Source organism: Rhinolophus ferrumequinum, chromosome 10 (genome assembly GCF_004115265.2).
Source record: "Rhinolophus ferrumequinum isolate MPI-CBG mRhiFer1 chromosome 10, mRhiFer1_v1.p, whole genome shotgun sequence".
Classification (NCBI taxonomy): domain Eukaryota; kingdom Metazoa; phylum Chordata; class Mammalia; order Chiroptera; family Rhinolophidae; genus Rhinolophus; species Rhinolophus ferrumequinum.
In genome coordinates this window covers 43,000,657-43,024,704 of record NC_046293.1, presented here as the reverse complement: position 1 = coordinate 43,024,704, position 24,048 = coordinate 43,000,657, and the positions used below count along the sequence as shown (strand labels likewise).

Below are 24,048 nucleotides of genomic sequence, written 5' to 3'. Positions count from 1 at the left end.
CCCTATGCTGCTTTGATCCATTCCTCCTTATTCATTCAGTTCTCATGTAATTCTACCCTACTCTAAAGTATTTGGTTGGTGCAAAAGCAATTGCGGTTTTTGCAATTATGTTTAACCTTTTAAACCGCAATTACTTTTGCGCCAACCTAATACCTCCAATTTCAAAATCGTCAACTTTCATCTCTCATCTCTTTAAATTCAAACTAGGGCAAAAAGCCATCTGGCTGAAAGAATTCATGCCAGTGGAAATGACTTATAATCAATAAGCTTCTCTTCTAGTGGTGTTTGTAATTTTGAAAGAGGAAGCATTAATCCAAATACTAAAATTTTGATCAGCAACCTCATGAATAAATTTAAAAAAAAATCAATATTTTGTGGGTTTTTTTGCCCCCTTCTGGCTGGGAGTTTCCAAAACTTGTCTGGTGTTTGACCTTTTAGTTCACCTTTCCTAAGCTGCCCTGGTTCTCATAGCTGCTTCCTTTCCTTCCTACTGACTCCACAAAGTCTTTAAGAAGCTCCATGTCTTTTACTTTTTGTGTTGTTAGTTTTTTTTGTTTTAGTGGCTATGGGGCCTCTGACATTGTAAGTGTTGGTAGGAAGAGCAGCAACTGGGTCATTTTTTATGTCAGAGTGGTATTTGTGTTCAAGAAGGATGTCATGAGTCCTGTTTTACATGAAAGTTTCACCCTCTTCTGAATCAAAGTCTTTACCAAAGCTACAACCAATAGCTAATATGTGGGGTTTTAAGGTTGGGTCTTCTACCTTTCTGTTGATCTATAAATTAATCTATAGGTGTAGATAATAAGAAAATAAGGAAGGATAAGAAAATAAGGGAGAATAATTGTGTAGACTATATTGCCTATTTTTTAGTTACATAAATGTTAAAATGGTTAGTAAGATATGAGCCTGCCCCTCTGCCCCGCCCCCCACCACGCCCCTCAGAGGAAGCACTGTGGTGGAACTAAATGAAATAAAAAGTGAACTCCTTTAAATTATGGAGAAGTATCAGGTTATTAGTTTATTTATCTGCCCCTCCATTGTCATTTTGAACTGTTGAATGCAATGTTTTTTAAGGTAATTAGGAAGACATCTAAAGTTTATCTGCTTATTAGCTTTTATCATCTATACATTTTAATACATCTCTTATGTAAGGTAAACAAAAATTATTCTTACTGAAAACAGAAAATTTGGACTCTTTGCCAATGAACCGTATCTTCTGAGCCATTGCAGCTCATTATCATCAGTATAAGCCTAGATTAGAAATAATGTATCTTTGTATTTTTTTATATATATAGATAAAGAAAATATACCATTCACACATTAATCCCCATATTTTTGGATATCTAGCTTTAAATGACTTGCACTATAAAAAACTTCACTCATTCATCAGACTGCATTATATTTGTTTTTAGTGGTGTCAGGTTGAAATCTAGAAACACACAGATTTATTAGGCAATGGCTTTACTTTCCTTCTCCTAGCCATTATACTGGAATTTTGATCCCTAGTGAATATCATTCTGTAGACTTTTTTTCTCAGAAAGATTGCTAGTCTCTTCTTGTAATAGCGGTACAAGTAAAGTTGATTGTGAAATACAATCACAAGCCAACAAATAAAAATCACATGTGAGCACACATTATAAAATAAAAATGAAAACTGGATTGATAAAATAATTCATACCTAAGCCTCAATCTCATTTTGAAATACTGATTATTCTGAAAATTATTTTTGGAATTCTGGGCAGAAGTGGGCTGTATCAAGATTGCTATATCCTTATTCGGAGCCTAGCACATCTATCTTTCTTGTCTACACGACAAATATTGGTATCAGTACATTCCATTGAGTAAAGATGCCCAGTTCTGCCCATTCAATATTGTTTAAGTAATATTTCAAAGCCTTTAAGTACATATTTATAGTTTTTAAATACTTAGCTGATGGAAAAATAATCTTACTAATGGAAAGTACTACATTTCCCATTTTATTGCCACCTTTGCTTTAGATGTCCTTTTGGTAGCTAGTTTTTAATAATTAGTACAGTGCTATTATGAGATTTTAATTTTCAATTAATAAAATTAGTTTTTCACTGATATCGTAACAACCATATTCATATGATTGTAATACCATTTCATGTATAATTTTGAAATAGAGGTTTTTTTTTTAGATTTAGTGATGTTCACATGTAGTATATTAAAATAGAAAACAAGTTTTAGAAATAGTATCATAGTATGTAGTATTAATGGTATTTTCATATTATGGTATAAAGGCATTACTTTTTGAAGTTCTTTTAATGATGCCATAAAAAGATCTTCTGTAAAGTTTTAAAAGGCAGAGGATATCATTGAAAGTAGGCCTTTGGGGGAAGCTGAGAAAATTGATCCATTTCAGATTTTAAAATGCAATGGCATCCAAACACTCCTACTACTTATATAAATTGAGACTTTATATCTATTGCTAAATAATTTCAACTGATAGTCTATATATATTCTTCTTAGATATAATGCTGCTTGTTTTTCTACTTACTTTTTATTCATACAAAATGTATTGCCTTTTTACTGTGTATTGTCCTTTGATGATATCTTTTAAAATTTATTTTAAAGTCTTCAAGCTCATGTATCATTTTTACCTTCTTATCACTCTCGCTTTTTACTGTCTGGTTTGTCCTTCATTGGCTTGGCCATCCAATACTGTGCCTCGTGATTTTGAAGGCTACAGAAACTTGAGGAAAGCAATCGAGAAGAAAGAAGGTTGGAATATTTCCCAGGTTTTTTATTAAAATGTCATTTAAATACTTAGTTGCCATTCAAAAGAAAATGTGTTATAGAATTATATGGGTTGTTTCAGACTAGATTAGCTTGGTACTCCTACAAGTAATGATGATTTTGTAAAATTAACAGAAACACCAAATATATTTTTGAAAAAACTTTTTAAGAATAAAATCCTCACTAGTTACATGAATTAAAATTCAGGCAATTTCATGTGATTTCAGAATAAACTACCATAGTTATGAAGGTGACTTACCATTTTTATCTAAAAATGACCCCCAGAAACCACCATTTGACTTTCAGAATGTATTTTTCAAAAACTTGTGAACAGACTGGGAATTATTAGTTTGGCGGGAATTGACATTTTGTTGTAGTCCATGCTGAGTCACAGGTGGGCTCTTTCTCCTGTCTTCCTTATTTGGTATAATTTCTGTTGGAAAACAACATTAAAATGGCAACAAAGCAAAAGGAAACTGTGGCCCTACTACAGATAAGATTTACAAAGAATTTTTACGGTTTAATTTAGAAAACATTATTGCTTTCAAATGTATTTGAAGTGAGCATCAAAAACAAGATATCTCTTTTTTTTCATTTGAAATTTAAGCAGAATCTAGAAGCATATTTCTCTACATAATAAACATTTGCATTTTACTCATTCAGAGTTAAGTTATTTAAAACAGGATCAAGTAGTATTTCACTTCTTATCAGAAATTCTCTTCATAGATTTTTCTAAATAAATCTCCAGTTTATATAATGAAAATGATTAAGAAAATAGGCTGGTTTTAATAATATTTAAGTATTTTGGAAGTACCACTTTAGAAATGTCATCTCTTACTTAAAATAAGCTTTTTGAAAATGTTTACTATGCAATGATTAGCTAAAAAAATCTTACTTTAAATATGAAAGCTTAAAAATTATAATTTCTTGAAATTATTTCATAATTTACATTCCACAAGTATATCCTACATATTATATAGTATTCTAGAGTTTCTATAATTCTGTAACTTATTTAAGGTATTCTATAATTAGAATGTAATTCTAATTGTCAATAAGTCAACACTAGAACTCACCTAATTAGTATATATTTAAGACATGTTTATCATTGGAATGAAATTAAGAGCTTAAAAATGTGAAATTTCTTCTATTTTGAAAGGTCAAAAATAAGATACATGGTTAAAGTAGTGTGTAGAAACATTTTCCCACCTTAAAATAGTCAGGTCCTTTAAATGTATGTAGATAGTTTTCTTCCAACTTCCGTATCATCCTTAAAGGATAGCAAAAGCAGAACAGTTTGGTGGTCTAGGACCGGGCTTTTGGCACATGAATATGCATACAAGTCACCTGGTGAGTTTGATCAAAGGAAGATTCTGATTCAGTAGGACTGAGGTTGAGCCTGAGACTCTGCCCATCTATTAATAAAAGGCTCCTGGACAGTGCTGGTCTTCCCTGTCTGTGGACTGAACTGCATGACCCTAGAATACTGGTCTGGGAGTCATGACACCTGGTTTAGTCCCCTTGAGTGGATGAACTGCCCCAGGCCACAGTTCCTTCATTGGTTGTCAGCAAAAATGTGAACATTGGTTGTCAACTGTTAAAGGGGTTAAACCACGTGATCACTAGTGTTCCAGTTCCAAGATTCTGATCCGATGTAAAGTGCAAAGTTAAATATCGTTCACTGCTGCCCCCTTAGATAGTTATTTTAGATATCAACGTGTCTCAATTTATTGAGGAAAGCTTGAATATTTGAGGTACAATGATAAAGGATCATCTTGTATTTTAAAAACTTAAGCCTTAAGTGATTTATAAAGGTAAATTAATAATGGAAAGTTACAACTGCTGATTTTTCTGCATCAGAATTGGCATAAACAGCTTCTAATATATGAGTTAACTTTATATTGTCAAAAGTAACATTTGTTAAACTGGATACTGGAGGGAGTAGATGGGTGTGTTGGGCCCAGTGTTTGGAATACAGTGATCGTATGGCTATAAACCTGAGTAAAAGGGAGGAGGTTGGGTTGGAACTTGAAGTAATGAAGGAAGTGACAGTAACAAAAATTATATGCTGCACCAGTTGCAGGTGAGAAAGGGAGACCGCATAGGGGAGGGGCCGGGGAATGCTGATGGGCGAATAGCATTCCTAACACATTCTCCTTTCCTAATCCTTAACCTTAGTCCTAAATCTCAAGTACAGCACTGTCTGAGTGTATGGCACTGGCCTTTCAGTGGGATGAAGGGGAGTGTCTTTCCAGATTTTCAGCTTGAATTGCGTGATGGGGGAAAATCAGCAGTCCTACTGTAGTATAAGTGATGTGAGAGAGGCATTGAGTATAATGAGCATTTTTCTCTAACAAAGTGACTTAACTCTCATGGAACTCGGTTATAATTTACTTGATAGTCCTACTGGTAGTTGCTTCTCATTCTAGAGATACGCTGTCTCCCATGCATCATTATGAATCTTTCAATCCGTGCCATTAAACTCTAACATAATTAGTGAGTGAGACACATAGGCGGAGGTGCCAAGCAGAGGTGCACAGTCACAGGGACTGATATACTAACAAACACTTACTGCGCATTTATTATGCACATCCCGTGAGTGCTGGGGATATAATGCTGAGCCACATGGACAGGAGGCTTACAGTCTAGTGGGGGAGACAGGAATTAAAGAAATAATCCATAAATAAACATAAACTCTGAAAAGTGCTTATAAAGGAAAAATATTTATAATTCATCTTGTTCGGAGTACAAAAGTATCTGTGAAAATTGAGACCTAGAGTTCAACATTGGAGTTTAGCAATAATAATAGAGCCTAAATAAGATTAAATTTTTAGTCTAGAAACTAAAAATAAACCCGTGTATTAGGGCAATGTTTTGATGTAGCAGGATATCTGAAAGAAATGTTAGATGTTATAAAGATATTCTGAGAAAGTTTTTAAGCTTATTCTAGGGGGGAATTTTATTAGGAGAATATTGCCTTATTTGAGTGTTCATTTTATTAATAATTAAAAAAAAATGTTACTATAGGACAAGAAGAAATCTTTTCCATTGTAGAGGCATTTAAAGTTCACTTTCTAATATTACTTAGCCCGATTAAATGTATGAGTCTAATGAGCAGAAGTGTAACTTTTGCATAATTTATTATGGTTGCGAAACCCCTAAAAAGGGTCAAAGTGATTTAAGTGTGAAAACACTTCACTCACTGTAGAGTCTTCTGTCTTCTCAGGGCCACCAGATTTGAATTAGGTTAGCTCTAACCATTAACTGGCATCAGTGTTATTTTAGACATCAATGTGCCTCAGTGTGTAGCTAGGATTGATAGTACTAGGTCATTGAAGAGGAGGCTTCTAGTATGGAGAATCTTGTGGCAGACCTTGGAATTCCTATTCACTCACAGGTCAGGTCAGGCTGAACTTCAGACAATTTTGATGTACAAAGACCCATTTCTGTGAGAACACTTTGAGAAACAGCCCTGTGCTGTAGGTAAGGTCTAGGAGAAAAGAGCCTGTGTTACTCCCGGAGAAGACCTGAACGCTCTGATGGATGCAGCCAGTGTAGACAAACTTACCATGGGCAGATTTGTTTTGGATCTTCAGATTTATTCCTGAATGTATTAGGACATCAATAAAAATACAGTTCCTATATCTTTGTATTTAGATGATGAAACTTTTGTATGTTTAGATGATAAAACGAAAGTATTTGTTTTGATTTCCTTTGAATTTAAATTGCCTCCATTTTCGTTAATTGGATGTTACTAGGGCTAGTTCTTAGCTGTCTCATCAGGTCTCATGCTCCAGGGTGCAATCTATTCCTCAGTGTTTCTGGAAAAGACTTTATTCTCCACTAATATAAATCACTATGCTATTGGTTGGATGGCAATTTCTATTTTCCTCTGAAGCATCAGACATGATAACTTTCCAATGATCAACTCTTCTGTTTGTTTTCCCAAATAATTGATGGTTTAAAAAATCTAGAAGAAAAATGTGAACCATTTTCACCTCTACTTTAATACCATATTCTTTTGTTCCTTTTCTTTTAAGTGTGGCTGGTAAAGAGGATAACACAGACACTGACCAAGAGAAGAAAGAAGACAAGGGTATTTCAGAAAGAGAGAACAATGAATTAGAAGTGGTGAGTATGAAAGAATGAACTCGTAAGTTTTAGCCCCTGGATTAGGTTGTTCTTGGTTGCTAATAAATGTAATAACTTATATGTAGAAGAGGGAAATGGTTATCATGCATCCATTTTCAACTGTTTTCATGAGGACCTCTTTTCTTTAGAAATGTGAGCTATAAAATATCAGCAACTCTCATTCTAGTGCATTGTGAAAGCACTGTGTATGGGGGCATAGAATACTCTGACAGATGAAGTACTCTTTGGTTTAAGACAAAATTATCATGTAAAAATCTTAAAATTGTGAAATGGTTTTTTTGCTCTGACGAAAAGTGAAATTTTTGTTTCTATACTTTCTACTCTATCAGTCTCTCTTAATGAGGTAATCAGCTTGCCCTGCCTGTCCTGTTTTATTAATGGTCATAAACCACATTTTAGGAAGAAGGTCAAGAAGTAAGTGATCATGAAGATGAGGAAGAAGAGGAGGAGGAAGAAGAAGATGACATTGAAGGAGGTGAAAGCTCTGATGAATCAGATTCTGAATCAGATGAAAAAGGTATTTGCCCTTTAGTATCAGGACAAAAATTCATTGTGGGAGCTTGTTTAAAACATGACAGAAAACTCTTAACATTTTTATAACTGCTGACCTCTGTATGCCCTTCCTGGCTCATGTTTCTTCCCTTATTGGATTTAGTCATTGTGTGATTTCCATGCTTATTTAGTAAGTGGTATGTGTTGTCCCTGATCAATGCGAACACTCTTTATCTTGTTCACCTTTCTTAGTTTTTGATTTATCCAGAACATTGATTTTAGAGTTGCTAAGTGAATACCTGAATGTATGTGGTGGTTTTCACGCTATTGCTTGAAAGCTAGAAATATAATATTTTGACCTTTCCTAGTATTTTTATTTTCTTCTTTTATAAATAGCCAATTATCAAGCAGACTTAGCAAATATTACCTGTGAAATTGCAATCAAGCAAAAGCTGATTGATGAACTAGAAAACAGCCAGAAAAGACTGCAGACGCTGAAAAAGCAGTATGAAGAGAAGCTAATGATGCTGCAACATAAAATTCGGGACACTCAGCTTGAAAGAGACCAGGTGCTTCAAAACTTAGGTAAGAATTATATTTAATTCAAATTAAAGTTCAAAATAAATTGTCAAAATGGATTTTTATCATCTCTTCCTTTAGAAGGAAAAAGTTATCTTAGAAGCCACATTAAATGTGAACTTATCTTTTTATATTAAATATTATCTTGTTCTTTCATTCTGGTACCTGTCTAGGCTATTTAATTATTTTGTACAAAGTTGTGGTTAATTGTTTTAATGTCTTGAGTTATGCTGGAAACGTGTCTTACACTAAAACAAAAAACAAAAAAACAAAACAATAACAAAAAACTCCAGTAATTGTTAAACAAATTAAGAGTGGATAATTAAAGTGGAAGTGATTCAAAGACACACTGACCTCTGAGGTTTGTGTTTGGGAGATAGTTCTTCTCTAAGGACATAAATTGTAAATCTGTGAAATAAAAATCTGTGTCTCACAGAAACAAATACAAATATCCTTTGATTTTTTAGGCTCAGTGGAATCTTACTCAGAAGAAAAGGCAAAAAAAGTTAAGTCTGAATATGAAAAGAAACTCCAAGCCATGAATAAAGAACTGCAGAGACTTCAGACAGCTCAAAAAGAACATGCGAGGTTGCTTAAAAATCAGTCTCAATATGAAAAGCAATTGAAGAAATTACAACAGGATGTGATGGAAATGAAAAAAACAAAGGTATTGATTATATTTTCCACTAAAGTATTATGTTGAAGATGCTTGTGTCATTTGGGACAGAAAGAAATTATTGTGGTTCTTTTCTTATTCAATAAGAGGTAACCCAGTCTTACAAATGATGCACTTCCTTTGGGCAATTAGGCATTGTTTCCTAATAGTCATCATTATCAAAGAATAGTTGAAAATCATGTGGCCAAAAGGATTTCTCGGACTTTGATGAGTATTTTTCCTCTTAAAACTGTTACACAAGGTTAACAAAAGTATGAAGTATTTCAAACATGCAAAAAGATGCATAGATAACTATGTAACGAACACTATATGCACTATCTAGTTTAAAATATTAAACATTGCAGATATACACAAAGCTCCCGTGTATCCCTTCCTGTTTATATTCCCCTTTCCCTAAGAGGCAACAGCTATCCTGACTTTGGTGTTTATCATTCCCATGCTACAACCAAAAGAACCAATTTTCTTTTCTTGACCAAAGAGAGTATGTGAATCCTGATCTTTTATCTGTTTTTGTTGTGGGATCAATTATTCTTAACATTTGGCATGAAAATAAACTATGTTTCTTTAAAATCGCAAAATGTGGAAATGATTTAGGAAGTAGTTAGGTGATTATGTTGTGTATTTGTTGCTGACAATAGCTGAAATTATTGGGTGCTTACTGTCTGCTGTTATAGGCACTGCGCAGGAATTAATTCATTGAATTCTCATAATAGTTCAATGCCATAGCAGTATTATCTCCATTTTATATATGAGAAAATCAAAGCCTAAAGAGATTAAATAACTCGTTCAAGGTCATAAAGCTACTGGTAATAAGCTAAGTACCAAGAATTCATTAAAGTTATAGAACAACTGAACACCGACTATAAAAAGTGTGAAGCACTAAGCAATTTGGTAGAAACATATTAGAAATGTGTTAAAAATATAAATGCATTAATCCGACCAAAATAAGAATTGACCATTAAAAATGTGCAGCAAAATTCCACATTTCCATGTTAAGTATTCAGACTTCTAAGAACTTACTTCCATATATGTGGTTTATTTAATGAATTTTGTGATAGGGTAATTCCAATAGATGTATGTACCTAATTTTTTAGGTTCGCTTAATGAAACAAATGAAAGAAGAACAAGAAAAAGCCAGATTGACAGAATCTAGAAGAAACAGAGAGATTGCACAATTGAAAAAAGATCAACGTAAAAGAGATGTGAGTGGTCTTTAACTCTCAGTTATTTATGAGTATTGTACATTGAACCAGATTGTTTAACAAATGGCAGAAGAATTTCTGATAACTGTACCTATTTAAGACAGGCTAAGGACAATAAATAAGCATTAACTTTGTAATATGGTGTTTATTATAATATGTGTTTATCATGGTGTTTATATTAATTAAATATAAAAGATTATGAAAAACACTGCAGTATTATTGTAAATTTTATTTAAAGCTTATTTCCTAGATGACGACAGGAAAGAAAATGGCAAAGAACAACTAATTATCTCTAGGGAGATCAAGGGACTACTTGCGGTATTACATAAGGTAGCGATTTGGGGATGGTTCCAGACAGTTTCACCACTAGAGATTCTTAGAAATGTACCTGGCATAGTAACCAGGCTTCACTGAAAGAGGCTTTACTAAGAGCTATAAAAATTTTTGTATTCTTCGACTCAAGAATTTTACTTCCATGAACTAAGACTAAGAAAACAATCTAAAATAAGAAAAAATTGCTTCACTTTAGGGTTATTTGTAATAGTGGAAAAGCTAAAAACAACCAAGATGACAGTAAGAGGAATGGTTAATAAATTATAGTCCATCTCATTTAATAGGTTGTTATTTATCCATTAGAAATTAGGGTTTGGAAATTGCATAGTAAAATGAAAAAGAGTATATGACCTAACGTTAAAGGTAAAGTAGCATTTCATGCATGCATGCTTGATTAAAATGAGGTACAGTTTTAAAGGATATTTCCCAACATACTAACTATAGTTGTGTTAGGGTTATAGGTTATTTTGATTTGTTCTTTTCTTCCCAAATTTTTGGCAATATGTTATTTCATTTATGATTTTTTTTTTCTTAAAAGAAGAGTTCATCCTTATTGGGGAGATTTCTCCATACGTTATATCAATGTCAAACCACTATATTGTACACCTGAAACTAATATAATATTGAATGTTAATTGTAATTGGAAAAAAACAAATAAGTCATCACCTTCTTTTTTCCATTGTTGGTTAGGTTTCAGCCTTTGTTTCTTTTTCTTGTTCAACTTCATCTAAATCCTCCCTGAAGAACACATGAGCATACAGCATATTTAAGAAAATAGAAATTTACCTTGGGAGCTAAAGAGGAAATTGAAGGAGATAGAGAGGAGAGAGTAATGAGGTAGAGAAGTAGATGTTTTAGCCAGATGACTACTGTATTTATTTCTTTTTTTCCCCCCAGCATATCAACATGTTTTAATAATCAGTGTATTTTGCCACTTTCAATTCCTGGGCACTTTAGATCTTATTTATACCATTATGTGCTTACTGAAATCAAGTAGAAGCATCTTCAAACATATTGCCTGTTCTTTTTTTTTTTTCTATCTGCTATTTTTCAAAAATTGAGATATAATTAACATACCATAAAATTTCACTTTTTAAACTGTACAATTCAACTTTTCATTATGTTCACAATATTGTACAATTACCACTATTTAATTCGAGAACACTTTTATTGCTCCAGAAAGAAACCTTATACCCGTTAGCAGTCACTGCCATTGTTCCTTTTCCCTAGAACCTGGCAACCACTAATCTAGTTTCGGTTTCTATGGATTTGTCTATTCTGGACATTTCATATAAATGGAATCATACAATATGTAGTATTTTTGTGTCTGGCTTTTTTTGTTTAGCATGATGTTTTCAAGGTTCATCCATGTTATAGCATGTGTTAGTAGTTCATTACTTTTTAAGGCTGTATGGATAGAGCACATTTTGTTTATCCATTCCTCAATTGACAGTCATTTGGCCTATTTCCACTTTTTGGCCATTTATTTTGTTTTTAATGAAAACTTTCACTGACAGGAACAATTTCCTTACTATTCATGTTACTTATTTCTTTATTACTAATTCATATGAGATAGAGAGATCACTATTGAACAATTATCACTATTGAACAATTGAACAATGGAACGTTGGAATTTTATCTGCAACACATGATCATATATGACATAATATTCTATTATGAAGATGTGAGGTTGGCTAATCACATACAAAGCTCACACTCGGACTTCTCCATTTTATTTCTTGCTTTGTGTGCATACTGACCTCCTTTCTAAATTGTTGTCATGTTTCTCGTTGAACCCTTAGAGAACCAAGTATGTTTGCACACCATTCAAAAAATATGAATGAGCTTGAGATTTTTAATAGGAAGAAATATAATGTAGTAACAAATTTCAAACTATATGTTAATTTTTATTTTTGGTAGTTTATTTTAAAAAATTTATTAACTTTTCATCCACGTTAATCATTATTGTAGTAAATGAAGATACGGCAGTGATAAGATAGAATCCTTTTCTCTAAGAGTTCTCATCTGATGAGATAGGAACATGCATAAATATGAAATGAATGATCTGTTTGAATCTGGAATACAAAACACGAGGGGTTAGTTGTTATAGCACAGAATTTAAGTCCTAGAAGAAAGATTTGTGATCAAGTCCATTACCTAAGCTTTACCCAAGATCACAGAGTTGAATAAATGACAGAACTAGAACTAGGTTCTATGTTTTCAGTCCAAACTTCTTTCCTAAATTAGAGCACTATAAAATGGCTTAAAGTAATCCATAATTGTCTTTATTATGTACAGTACCTAGAAATAAATTGTTATCCAATACTGACATGTTTTATTGTCCATTTACTTTACCCAACATTAGAACATTTCTAGAGTTATTATAAAGTGCTAATACAATTAATATGTGTTCTCCCTATATTAAAAACAGAATTTAAAATTACTGTACATATTGTAAAATGCCTCTATTGTAGAGATTCTAAGTTGTGTTTCTTTCTGATCATTCCTCAGCCAGTAAAACAAAATGTCTAAGAAAAATGAAATGAGACAACATTTGTAAAGCATTTAGAAAAGTAGTTATATATAGGAAGAACTCTATTAGTGTTTGTTAAATAAAAGTATGTGTCACAGAGATAACTTTATTTTTCAGAAGACAGATGGCTATATCAATATGTATTTGTGTTTTTTGGAATAAAATATCTATGTCTGTAGTAATAGATACAAGGTTGTTGTTAGCTTAGATTCTGCTAAGATCTCTTATAGTTCTCAGTAGGAATGGGAAAATATGTTAATGTAGGAGTAGGAAGTATTGTATCTTTCAGTTTACTATTTTAATTTATTCAATATTATTTTATAGCATCAACTGAGACTTCTGGAAGCGCAAAAAAGAAACCAAGAAGTGGTTCTTCGTCGCAAAACTGAAGAGGCAAGTTGCTCATTTGGAGGAAACCTTCTGGCTTTGAGATAAATGATGTATTTCTATAGATTAAGAGAATGAGTCAGTCTCTCTTGCTATTTCAGGTTACAGCTCTTCGTCGGCAAGTAAGGCCCATGTCAGATAAAGTGGCTGGAAAAATTACTCGGAAGCTGAGCTCATCTGATACCCCCATTCAGGACACAGGTTCCAGTGCAGCTGCTGTAGAAACAGATGCATCAAGGGCAGCAGCCCAGCAGAAAATGAGAATTCCTGTGGCAAGAGTCCAGGCCTTACCAACGTCCACAGCAAATGGAACCAGGTCAACCTGATTCTTCTATTCCTCTTGACATAGTCTTTATGGCATTATTTCTGAATGTTGGACTTCAGTGAAAAACAGCATATTATTTGCTAATGTATAATCAAATAAACACTGTCTGTTTTTATATGATTATAGAAAAAAATATCAGAGGAAAGGATTGACAGGCCGAGTGTTCGTTTCCAAGACAGCTCGCATGAAGTGGCAGCTTCTTGAGCGCAGAGTCACAGACATCATCATGCAGAAAATGACCATTTCCAATATGGAGGCCGATATGAATAGACTACTCAAGGTGTGGGGAACAGAAAGTACAAGTGTTCTTTCTTAGCTGACTATTAATTCTGATTTTCCAAACTTGTTCCGTGGGTAAATTGAATACTGACCAATTTTCTTTTTGGTGAGTTTTGATTGCATTGCGTATGAATAGATGAACATCATATTTTAAAAGTTGGGGTGTGAACAGGTAACATGAGCTCTACCCTGTTCACACATTTTTAAATGTACAGCACAGTGTTGTTAGCTATAAGCACGATATTGTGCCGCAGATCTCTGGAACATTCTCATCTCGTGTAACTGAAGCCCTATACCCATTGAGTAGCACCTCCCCTTCTCCCCGTGTCCCCAACCCCTGGCAAACACCATCGTACTTACTGCTTCTATGAGTTGGACCTCTTTAGAGACTTCCTATAAGTCGAATCCTTCAGTATCTGCCCTTCTGTGACTCACTTATTTCACTAAGCATAATGTCTCAATGTCTTAGGTGAACAGCATTTCTTAAAATCCAACCTGTTTTCTCAATAGCAACGGGAGGAACTCACAAAAAGACGAGAAAAACTTTCAAAAAGAAGGGAAAAAATAATCAAGGAGAGTGGAGAAGGAGATAAAAATGTGCTTAACATCAATGAGGAGATGGAGTCCCTAACTGCAAACATAGATTATATCAATGACAGTATTTCTGATTGTCAAGCCAACATCATGCAGATGGAAGAAGCAAAGGTTTGTAATTTAAAAAAAAAAAGTTTAGTGACTTAATGAAAAGTAGTTTTATTATTATTAAAAGCCCTTTGAATTTTTATGTGAAGGAATTTTCTGTTAATTTGTTTAATACGACTCTCAGGTTTGCATGTATACAACTCCCAGACTGCTCTCCAGATTTTTCTGCTGATTTTATTATATTATTTATTGTTTGTAAAAGATATATATATATCATGTATTAACCCACCTTGAATTTCATGTGTTTTTATATGATTGTCCTACCTTTTCAACTAGACCGTTTGTTTCTTGGGGTAGGGATCATATTTTATACTATTATGAGGAGTCTCGTTAGCTAACCCAATACTATCAAATAAGTACATGACACCATAGGCTTTGGCCTTCTGTTTAAATACAGTCAGCTCAAAGTAATGTGACATCGTATGCTGGTTTCATGCAGGAGGAAGGAGAAACACTGGATGTCACCGCAGTCATTAATGCTTGCACACTTACCGAAGCCCGATATCTACTAGATCACTTCCTGTCAATGGGCATTAATAAGGTAAGATTTAACTACACTATGACTGGAAACCTGAGTTTTTATTAATTCATTGTAGTTTTGTTGATCTTTCCCAGTGACCCTTTGTGTACCTTTGTAATGAGAAAGAAGATTCTTTTTTTTAATTAGAAAGTATTCCTTTTACCTTTCTTTAGAGTTAAGAAAAGTCAGCAATATTTAGATCAATTCCACTGCTTGTCATCTATTGTGCTTGTATATTAGAACAGATAAACAACTAAAGAAGAAATAATCCCTTTTTTACTCTAACAAAGGAAAAATTAAAAGAAAAGTCTCTTGGGTTGCAAACAAATTTGGTATCATAATTTTGGTTTGATACTTATTCTTTACATCTCCAAAAAAAAATCAGAAAGGAAAAAATATAGTTGCACTCCTGCCCTTTTTGAATGTAAATGCATTAACCTGTCACCTGTGAGAAACTTCTCACTAAATGTTGAAAGTGATAATGATTTCTGACTCACTTTTTTCTCATGTTGGGGTTGTGCCCAGACCCTTTGCATTATGTTCTCTTATTAATCTTCTCAAGTGCTAGGAAGTAGGGATTATTCATATCATTTTGCATATGAGTAAGCTGAGAATCAGGAAGATGAGGTAGCTTGCTCAAGGTCACCAAGCTAGTAAGTGGAGGAGCTGAGATGAATCAAGGTCTATCTGATGTCAACATCCATATATCATATGCATTTGCTGTTTTGATATATGCATATCTTTGTGTGGTAGATTCTGTTTTATGTGATTTAAGATAATTTTATTTATATTTTTGGTATTGTTACAGGGTCTTCAAGCCGCACAGAAAGAGGCTCAAATTAAAGTACTTGAAGGTCGACTAAAACAAACTGAAATAACCAGTGCTACACAAAACCAGCTCTTATTCCATATGTTGAAAGAGAAAGCAGAATTAAATCCTGAGCTAGATGCTTTACTAGGCCATGCTTTACAAGGTAATTGGGACTAAATTTTAGTTAAATGAATTGCATGACAGCTTTGCTCTTTGAGTATGCTGTTCCCTACCTCTTTCCCCTATAGCTTGACTGAATAGATGCTATATTTACTTATGCTTTTATTAATTATTCCTTCCTTAATTTGCATGTATAAACTTAGGGAGATGTAATTATTGTCATTCCAAGAAATGATTACCAACTTTAAAAGGCTTATTTAACTTTATTAAGCCATTAGTTTGTATAGATAAAGAAGATCAACCAAGTTTCTGAATTGGTTGTTTAAATTATTTATAGTATTAACCAAGGGTCATTGCTTTACTCTGCGTATCTAACTGCCTTAAAAAATAAATTTATAAGTTTTTGTTATGGCATCTATTCTATATATCTTAGAAAGGGTAAATAATCTTGTTTTATGTGGGAATTTTAACATTGGATCTGTTTTGATTGGAGTATTTTGTTTCCTTTTTGCTGTTATTTACACAGATCTAGATAGCGTACCATTAGGTAAGTATGTTTAGCTTTCTGTGTACCCTACAGCTGCATGAATTACTAATTGTTCATGTACACTAATTGTGGTACATCTTATTTTTAAAATTTTTATTGGCAACCACTGGTTTTTGCATGATCTTTTTTGAAATGTACCCATGACCACAAACATACTAAGTCTTTTGTCTTTCTTACACATTTCTGATTTTAAAATTCTTAAATGTTTGAAGAAGTATGCTTTATTTGAACTGCAATTGTGGCTCCAGTTTCATAAGCTCTTCTTTCTCTATCTTGTTGGAAAAAGAGGACTATATATTTCTTTTTAATTTTTAAATAGATCTGTTAACTTACATCTGTTGTTTTAACCTCATAAATAACTTTCTCTGGTGTTTATTTGCTTTTGGTACATATTTGCTAGATTCTCAATTTTTGTAAAATTAAGCACATATATTTTAATACTGTAAATTGAATAAAACTATCCAAAGGACTTTTTTTTTTTTAGGATTTTTATATGAACAGATTGAAACAATATTTATAATCATAACATATATTCAGGGATCATTGCCGATAGAGACTTTCAACCTCTTTCTCTTGCCTCCTCAACATGCACTTGAACTACACCCATCCCTTAGGGATCTCTCTGCTCCGCTTAGTGATTATACACTTGAAGGAACAGGAGTATCAGGGCAATTTTATTACTTATGATTTTTCTGGATGAATATTTTGGAGCAGTTTTTGTTTAATTAAAATTATTTCACAGTCTGATCTTTTTTTTTTCCCCCTGATTAACAGCTGTCAAAAGTTTTCTAAATGCTTATACTTAAAGAAGAGGAATGTAACTGAAAGACTAAATGTAATTATCTTTCTGTGTCATTAGAATAAACAAAATCTATGAATGTGAATTTATTTTAAATGATGTTACACAAATAAAATACATGAGCTGTATGGTTTTTTAGATGTTTATACTTCACGTTAATCTCAAAGTAATATTTCCTTGAGATCAACTGCATAATATAGATATGGAAAAGCTACTACTTTTAAGTTGCTCAAGCTATAACAAGTATAGGTAGAACAAGTAGGATTGGTTATATCCTAACCACGGTTGCCCAAGTTCCTAGATTATAACCAGAATTTTTGCCATTCTATGTGTTATCAACACATTTCTTTTCCTTCTCTTCCTCCTCTTTCTCCCCCCCCGCCCCACTCCTCCTTCTCCTCTTCTTTGCTCTTTTTCTTAGTGGCTCAACTTACAGTAATAGGTAAATTCTTATTTAGGTCCATTATCTCTTTTAACCTGGAAGAAAAATGCAATGCCTTCTTTAATGTCCTTTTGTGTGGAAAATAATAAACTACTAATTTGCTGAGCAGTGTTGCTTTTTCACAAGTTTCAAACAACTTTCAATTATCTATAGCTTGAAGAAGGGTCAAAAGCAGAGAGTGGGAACCCATGTAACTGATGGAACCTGTGTCTTATAGCAGAAATTCGCCCTAGAAATTGAGGCTATAAATCTAGCCCAGAGGTGCTTGGGGGGGAAAGCATGGGAAGAGGAAAAAAAAAAAATTAGGAAGTTAAATCTACAAAAGTTAGACAGTCATGTATACATTGCTTTGAAAACATTTATTTACCTCCAATTTTATCTCAAGTGTTGGGCAGAGTGCGGGAATTCAAAGATGAATAAGATACAAAATGTTGCCCTTATGGACTTGCTGCCTTGCTGAGGGTGACAGACCATGAACAGATTATGATACATTATGATGATGGCCGTGATTGGGATATATCGAAGGAGTTATGGGAGCACAGAATGGGGCCATGCCACAAGAATAGAGGAGGCAATGAAGGCTTTCTGAGGAGCTGACATTTGAGCTAAAACATAAAGGAAGAAAAAGAGTTAGCCAGGCAAAAGACAAGATGGAAGGGGGGACTGAGAAGAGTGAGTCTAGGCAGGGACTAAGCTAAAGCACCAAGATTTAGCCAAAATGTTGTGTGCATGAGGCATTCAAGCAGGTTGGTGCATTGGACCAACAAGTACTCTCGTACATGGCAGAAGATGATGGAACATAAGGCTAGAGGGTGGCAGGCTTGTAGTTTTGTAGCCTTTGAAGAACATCTTTATTTTCCCTTCTTCTTTCCCTTCCTATGTCAGGGTCCATAAGATCATCCCTGTCTTTGGATATTTGCTGTCATGGGGCTCAGCATATTGTATTCATGGCATAGATTCATGAGAGCATGTAGAAGGATACCCAGCTGTGTCACGAGGGAAAAAACACAGATGGGGTCTGAAGAAATCCATGTCCAGGCTTCCTTATGTTCTCTCTCTCCCTTGAGAAATCTCTCATGAAATGTACTTTTACCCCTGGAATGAAAATGCAGCAACATGTGTGCAATGTATATGCCCAGGGAAGTCCATTAGATACTCAGCACCCAAGGTTTTTCCTGGGGCCTGGTCACATATGTACCCTCTGTCTAGTACGTACCAGGACTCCAGCCTTCCAGAAGGAAAGCAGGAATTTGGCATAAGCCATATTGTTTGCACTAACATTCTAGGTACAGTGACCTACTCTCATTTGTTAACTGGTGACTGGGGATGCTTTGACAGCCAAGTTTCCAGATGCCAGACAAAGTCCGACCATGCAAGCAAGCCTTTCTAAGGATAGCAGTCTAAGGATAGGCTGCTGTGTTAACTCTTTCCTGTATACTACTTTTTAAATAACTTTTAAAAAATAACTTTAAAAATATTTGGTCAACTTCCAGTGAGGTGAGATTGTGCAACTTCACACTGGTATGGATGAATTTTAAGGCATTCGGGAGTTATAAGTCTCTGCCTTGAGCTTTGATTCTGTGGTGATGAGAAAAGAAGCTGATGTTGGGCTGGATTTATGTTCTCAGAGTTGAGAGTGAGGTGATGGCATGTGTTCTGCCTCCCAGCTGACCGTAGTGATCATACTAAGCTAAGTCCTGAAGAGGGGTCTGATTTGGTGACTGCCTAGGTGGCGCCTCTATCCTCTGGCCAGGTTGGCTATGTCAAACCATAGTTATCTCTAAATAAGTGTACATGTGTAAGCAGGAGCTAAGCCGTTTTTACCAAGTGCTCACATGATTTAACATAGTAACAGGTTTCTTCCTACAAGAAAAATGCTAGCCAATCTTAGCCCACTTTTACACATGGAAAAATAAAGGCTAGGTTTGTCATTTCTTTATAACCACATTTTTTATATTATCAACTAATTCAGTCACTTCAGCACTCAATTATCCTGTCTGTGAAGCAAGTCCTTGGGCCTTCCTCTAATGGTGGACTTCGAGACACACATTGCCTTCAAGACCACTGTTTTCTTCACTTCAGAAATTAAATGCCATTTTTAGGTCCTAGATAGGCTTTGTCTTAGGTAATACTGTCAAGTATCAAGTATTACTGAATTTCTATTGAAATATCTGCTAAACAGTGAGGAAGAACGGGAGCATCAGAGAAAGGAATTAGTTGACTTGTGTGTTCAATCCACCTGTATGATATAAAATTAAAAGTTAAAAGGGTATGATTCATACATATTTTTATTAGTATATATTATTTGTAGTGCTGTCTTTAGTTTTGTGGGATGATTTTGTAATAAAATGTGTGTTTTGAAAACCTGCACCTATTTTAGTCGCTCACTGACATTTTAAATGATTTATTCTCTGTGGCTATTTTATTTATTGATTCTTAATTAGTTTTATTTGTTTGCTTTTTTCCCTCTTTTTTACTAGTCTGTTAGAGTTGTCCTGAAATAGCAGTGGTTTATTTGTATTCATTTACAAAACCGTTGCATGCAAACCTATTGTTTTCGTCTTTTGTGTACACATGAATGAGCTGCATGCTGATGTGTAACGTCTGAATACCGGCACACACACACACACACACACACACACACACACACACACACACTCACACTCACACTCTCTCTCTTCTTGAAAACAAAAATAAAAGGAGAGGAAAATATTTAAATAAGTTGGCCTACTCATGAAATGTAACAAGTGTGATTACACATATAGTTTTTGAAGTTGGCCTACTACTTAAAGGAAGCTCATGCAGCATATTCTTTAATCTTGTCTTTTCCTCAGTGAGTTTTCATATATTTCAGTGGCATGAGATAAATACACATCTTGAAAAAATATATAATTATACATTCTCTGATAAATACATGATTTCATTTCGATCCTACGAATGTTCTTCCATGTTTTATCATTCAAACTTGGGGTTTTCCTATTTTAAACATGTTTTTTCTCATCCTAGGACATATAATCAAAAGGTTTTCTTAGAAATATTTTTCTACATTTCTATTTTGATTCAATTACTAAAACCAAAAGTGCCCAAATTAAAAACTTGGGCTGAAGTTTATTGTAGCATAGGGATTGCAGTCATCATTCAAATTGGGAAATGTGGATAACACTTACATTTTGGACATTTTTCTTTTCTTTTTTTTTTTTTAGACAATGTAGAGGATAGTACTGATGAGGATGCACCTTTAAACAGCCCAGGATCAGAAGGAAGGTAAGAGAGCCTTTGGAACCTTAGTAGATTTTACTGTTTTTGTAATATTCTTAAAACTTTTTTAAGAATAATTACTTTACAAATTATTTTACAAATAATTACTCTTATAAAACAAATAATTTTGAATTTTATGGGTATGTGAATAGCACTAGAAACAGTAATATGAAACCACGCTAGCATGTGGTCATGCTTGATCACCACACATATTAAAATAAAAATATTGGAATATTTAAGGAAGGAAAATGAATTAATTTTTTTAGTTAGTTCATTTCAATTTTAAATATTATCTTTCTTCTTTTCCATAGATAGGCATATACAATTTTTTCCATAGTCATAAACATAGAGGACATACAGTTGGATAAGTTCTCTTTTAATCTATTTTTAATTAAAATTTATTGGGATGATAATGGACAACAAAACTACATAGGTTTTAAGTATACAATTCTGTAATACATCATCTATAAATCCCATCGTGTGTTCACCACCCAGAGTCAGTTCTCCTTCCATCACCATATAGTTGACCCCCTTTAGCATCTTCTACCACCCTCTTCCCCCCATACCCTCTGGTAAAATTGCTTTTAATTTTGTGGTTAATTATTTATTTGCAAATAGCACGCTGTCTTCAGACCTTATGAAACTTTGTGGTGAAGTGAAACCTAAAAATAAGGTAAGGAAGATCGAAAATGCCAGGTAAACATTTCCCGCCCCCCACTGTTCTTTTATAATATTATCACAAATACATGGTCCTCAGGCTTGATCCGTTAATAGGTTAGCAAGTAGGCATGCTTTTACCAAAGCTTTCATGTGTAAGAAATTTAGTTCTTTACCATATTCCCCTTTGAAAAAAATTTATATTGAACATTTTCTCTTTAATGGAACTTCCACTTTACTGTAGTCTCATACTTTTTCTACTGGATAAGATATAATTACGGAGACCAATTCTTTTCTTTTTAGGTTTTTTCTAAAAGTTTATTACCCATTAAGGAAGTTATGCTAATTTATTAAAGTTACCTAAAGTTTCTAATAATATAGGAGATGGTCACAAATTACTAGACGATAGTAATTTTAGAACAATTGGTTAACTAAATTGTAGACCAGTAGTGGCATATAATGTAAATCCTTTGAATTGGTGGGTGATTTTTGAAAATTTAACATGCGTACATGTCTAAGGTGTTTCATACTTTGTTTAACTAGTAGCCTAAAGTGATTTGAATAATAAGCCAACTCTTAATCATCATATTGTATTAAAAACTAATGAGGCTACAATGCATATTTATAAAGTTAAATATATATATATAAATATACATGGTGTTAAATGTGTAAGATACACATAGTACATGTCATATTGAGTGTTGGTAGCATTTGATATTAGATGAATTAACTAACCATTTTAAGATATTTGAAAACAAAGAAGTCTTGCAGTGCTTAGTAAATATTTGAATGGATAGAATCAGGACCTGAAAGAATAATACTGTGCAAATGGACAGGATGGATTTAAGGTCTACAGTGGTTAGTGTGGTAATGTAAATGAGTAGTTTGGCTGGATATAAAATCATGAGTTGGGGTCATTATGATTACCTGAAGAGGACATTCCCCATTTGAAGCAAATAGCCTCCACTCAACTCTTGTTCATTTTTGCCATGATTGAATATGGGCCTGAGGTTACCAGATCCTTTGGTTTTTGAAGAGAAGCCTTAAATATGGATTTTTATGTAGAGTTTCCTTATTTTAAAAGACTGGGCAAGCCAATCAAAAAACATGTCCAAACTCTATGTGTGGTTTTTGAGCTGCTGGCTTAGGGTCATGTAGTTTGTTTTTTAACTCTGAGTGACTAAGAAGAAGTTACCACAATTCAAAGAAGAGAAAACATTCTCGTGTTATTTGGATCCAGTCTTAAGTGGAGGAGAGACTCTCTTAATGTAACCTGCATCTTTGAGGCCTGTGAGCCTAGTTATTTCTGCCCTTGTGGAACATCAGAGAGAGATGGAAAGTGGTGGCCTATAGGTCATCTCCTGAAAGAACCACTGTGTTAGGAAGTCCCAAGGACATGAATCCACTCTGCCCTGGGCCATTGGCAGGGGAGAAAATTGACAGTGTAAAAAAACTGGCTGCAGGGCTTTCTCTTCCCCAGAGTTTTCTGAAGTGCTACCTACTACTTTTGAACTTCAGAGATGCCTGGAAGGATCTCATGACATTTATTTTTCCTTTGAAAAAATGAAGTTGACTGTATATTTTAAATAGGCATGTACCAGTACTCTGTTAAGTGCAGGGGGTATAAAATTGAATAAAACAGGTGCCTGCCCTGTAGAGGCTTGCAGTCTGGTAAACACCATGATTATCTGTTAATACCTTAATGATAACAATACCTTAATGGTAACAACTCTGAGCAACAACACGGTAGTCATTTGTTTTCAAGAGTAAGAAAGGGAATGCTTGTAGTGAGTTTAGATTCTAAGAAAATGACCTTCACCTGCCTCTTCATGACAGTGAAAGCTGGTGCAGTCTGGTGTTGAATTATCCAGCAGACAGATTAAACACACAGATAAGGCATCAGTGGAGCAGGGTAACAAAATTGAGAAACAGATGTACAATTGATATTAAGATAAAATTTAAAATAAAATTAAAATTGGTATTGAATAGAGCAATTAAGCATGTAAGCATAGGAAAATTTTAGAATTTTGTCGAGCTTCTCTGCAATTATATTTTTGTTTAATTTTTTCTTCCTCCTTCCCTCCCTCCCTCACTGCTTCCCTCCTTCCCTCCCTCCTTTCCTTCCTTCCTTTCTCTCTTTCTTTCTTTGTTTTTTATTTTAAATTATATTCTGAGGGAGCTGGCCATGAGTGGCAGGATAGCGCAGATTGCCTGGTTTTGAGTCTGGCTTTGTCACTTACTAGCTTTGTGACTTTGGGCTAATTACTTAGCTTTTCTGTGCATCAGTTTCCTCATTTGTGAATTAGGATAATGATAGTATGTGCTAATATAAAGTGTTATAGTACATGCTAAATAGTACGTGCTAATATAAAGTGTTTAGAACAATGCCTGACATACAGTAAGTACAATCCAAATGTTGACTGCTATTATGGCCTGTAAAAGCCTTATCTGGCTATAGCTCTGGCTTGTCACGATCTTAC

The 24,048-nt window shown here is 34.0% G+C and overlaps 1 protein-coding gene across 16 annotated transcripts in view; it reads left to right on the top strand.

The window, feature by feature from the left end:
- Positions 1–24,048, top strand: part of KIF21A (kinesin family member 21A) — a 132,672-nt gene that overhangs the window by 85,399 nt on the left and 23,225 nt on the right. For 8 of the 16 annotated variants that reach the window (XM_033116648.1, XM_033116647.1, XM_033116646.1 and 5 more), the window contains exons 12-26: positions 2,704–2,742; positions 6,795–6,885; positions 7,306–7,423; positions 7,795–7,983; positions 8,445–8,644; positions 9,748–9,855; positions 13,046–13,114; positions 13,210–13,424; positions 13,560–13,713; positions 14,223–14,417; positions 14,854–14,955; positions 15,743–15,908; positions 16,392–16,412; positions 20,857–20,917; positions 21,530–21,584. In XM_033116648.1, coding sequence (XP_032972539.1) covers positions 2,704–2,742; positions 6,795–6,885; positions 7,306–7,423; positions 7,795–7,983; positions 8,445–8,644; positions 9,748–9,855; positions 13,046–13,114; positions 13,210–13,424; positions 13,560–13,713; positions 14,223–14,417; positions 14,854–14,955; positions 15,743–15,908; positions 16,392–16,412; positions 20,857–20,917; positions 21,530–21,584 — 1,783 coding nt within the window. The remainder of the gene's footprint in view (positions 1–2,703; positions 2,743–6,794; positions 6,886–7,305; positions 7,424–7,794; positions 7,984–8,444; positions 8,645–9,747; positions 9,856–13,045; positions 13,115–13,209; positions 13,425–13,559; positions 13,714–14,222; positions 14,418–14,853; positions 14,956–15,742; positions 15,909–16,391; positions 16,413–20,856; positions 20,918–21,529; positions 21,585–24,048) is intronic. The other 8 variants (XM_033116644.1, XM_033116650.1, XM_033116643.1 and 5 more) reach the window with 3 other exon arrangements.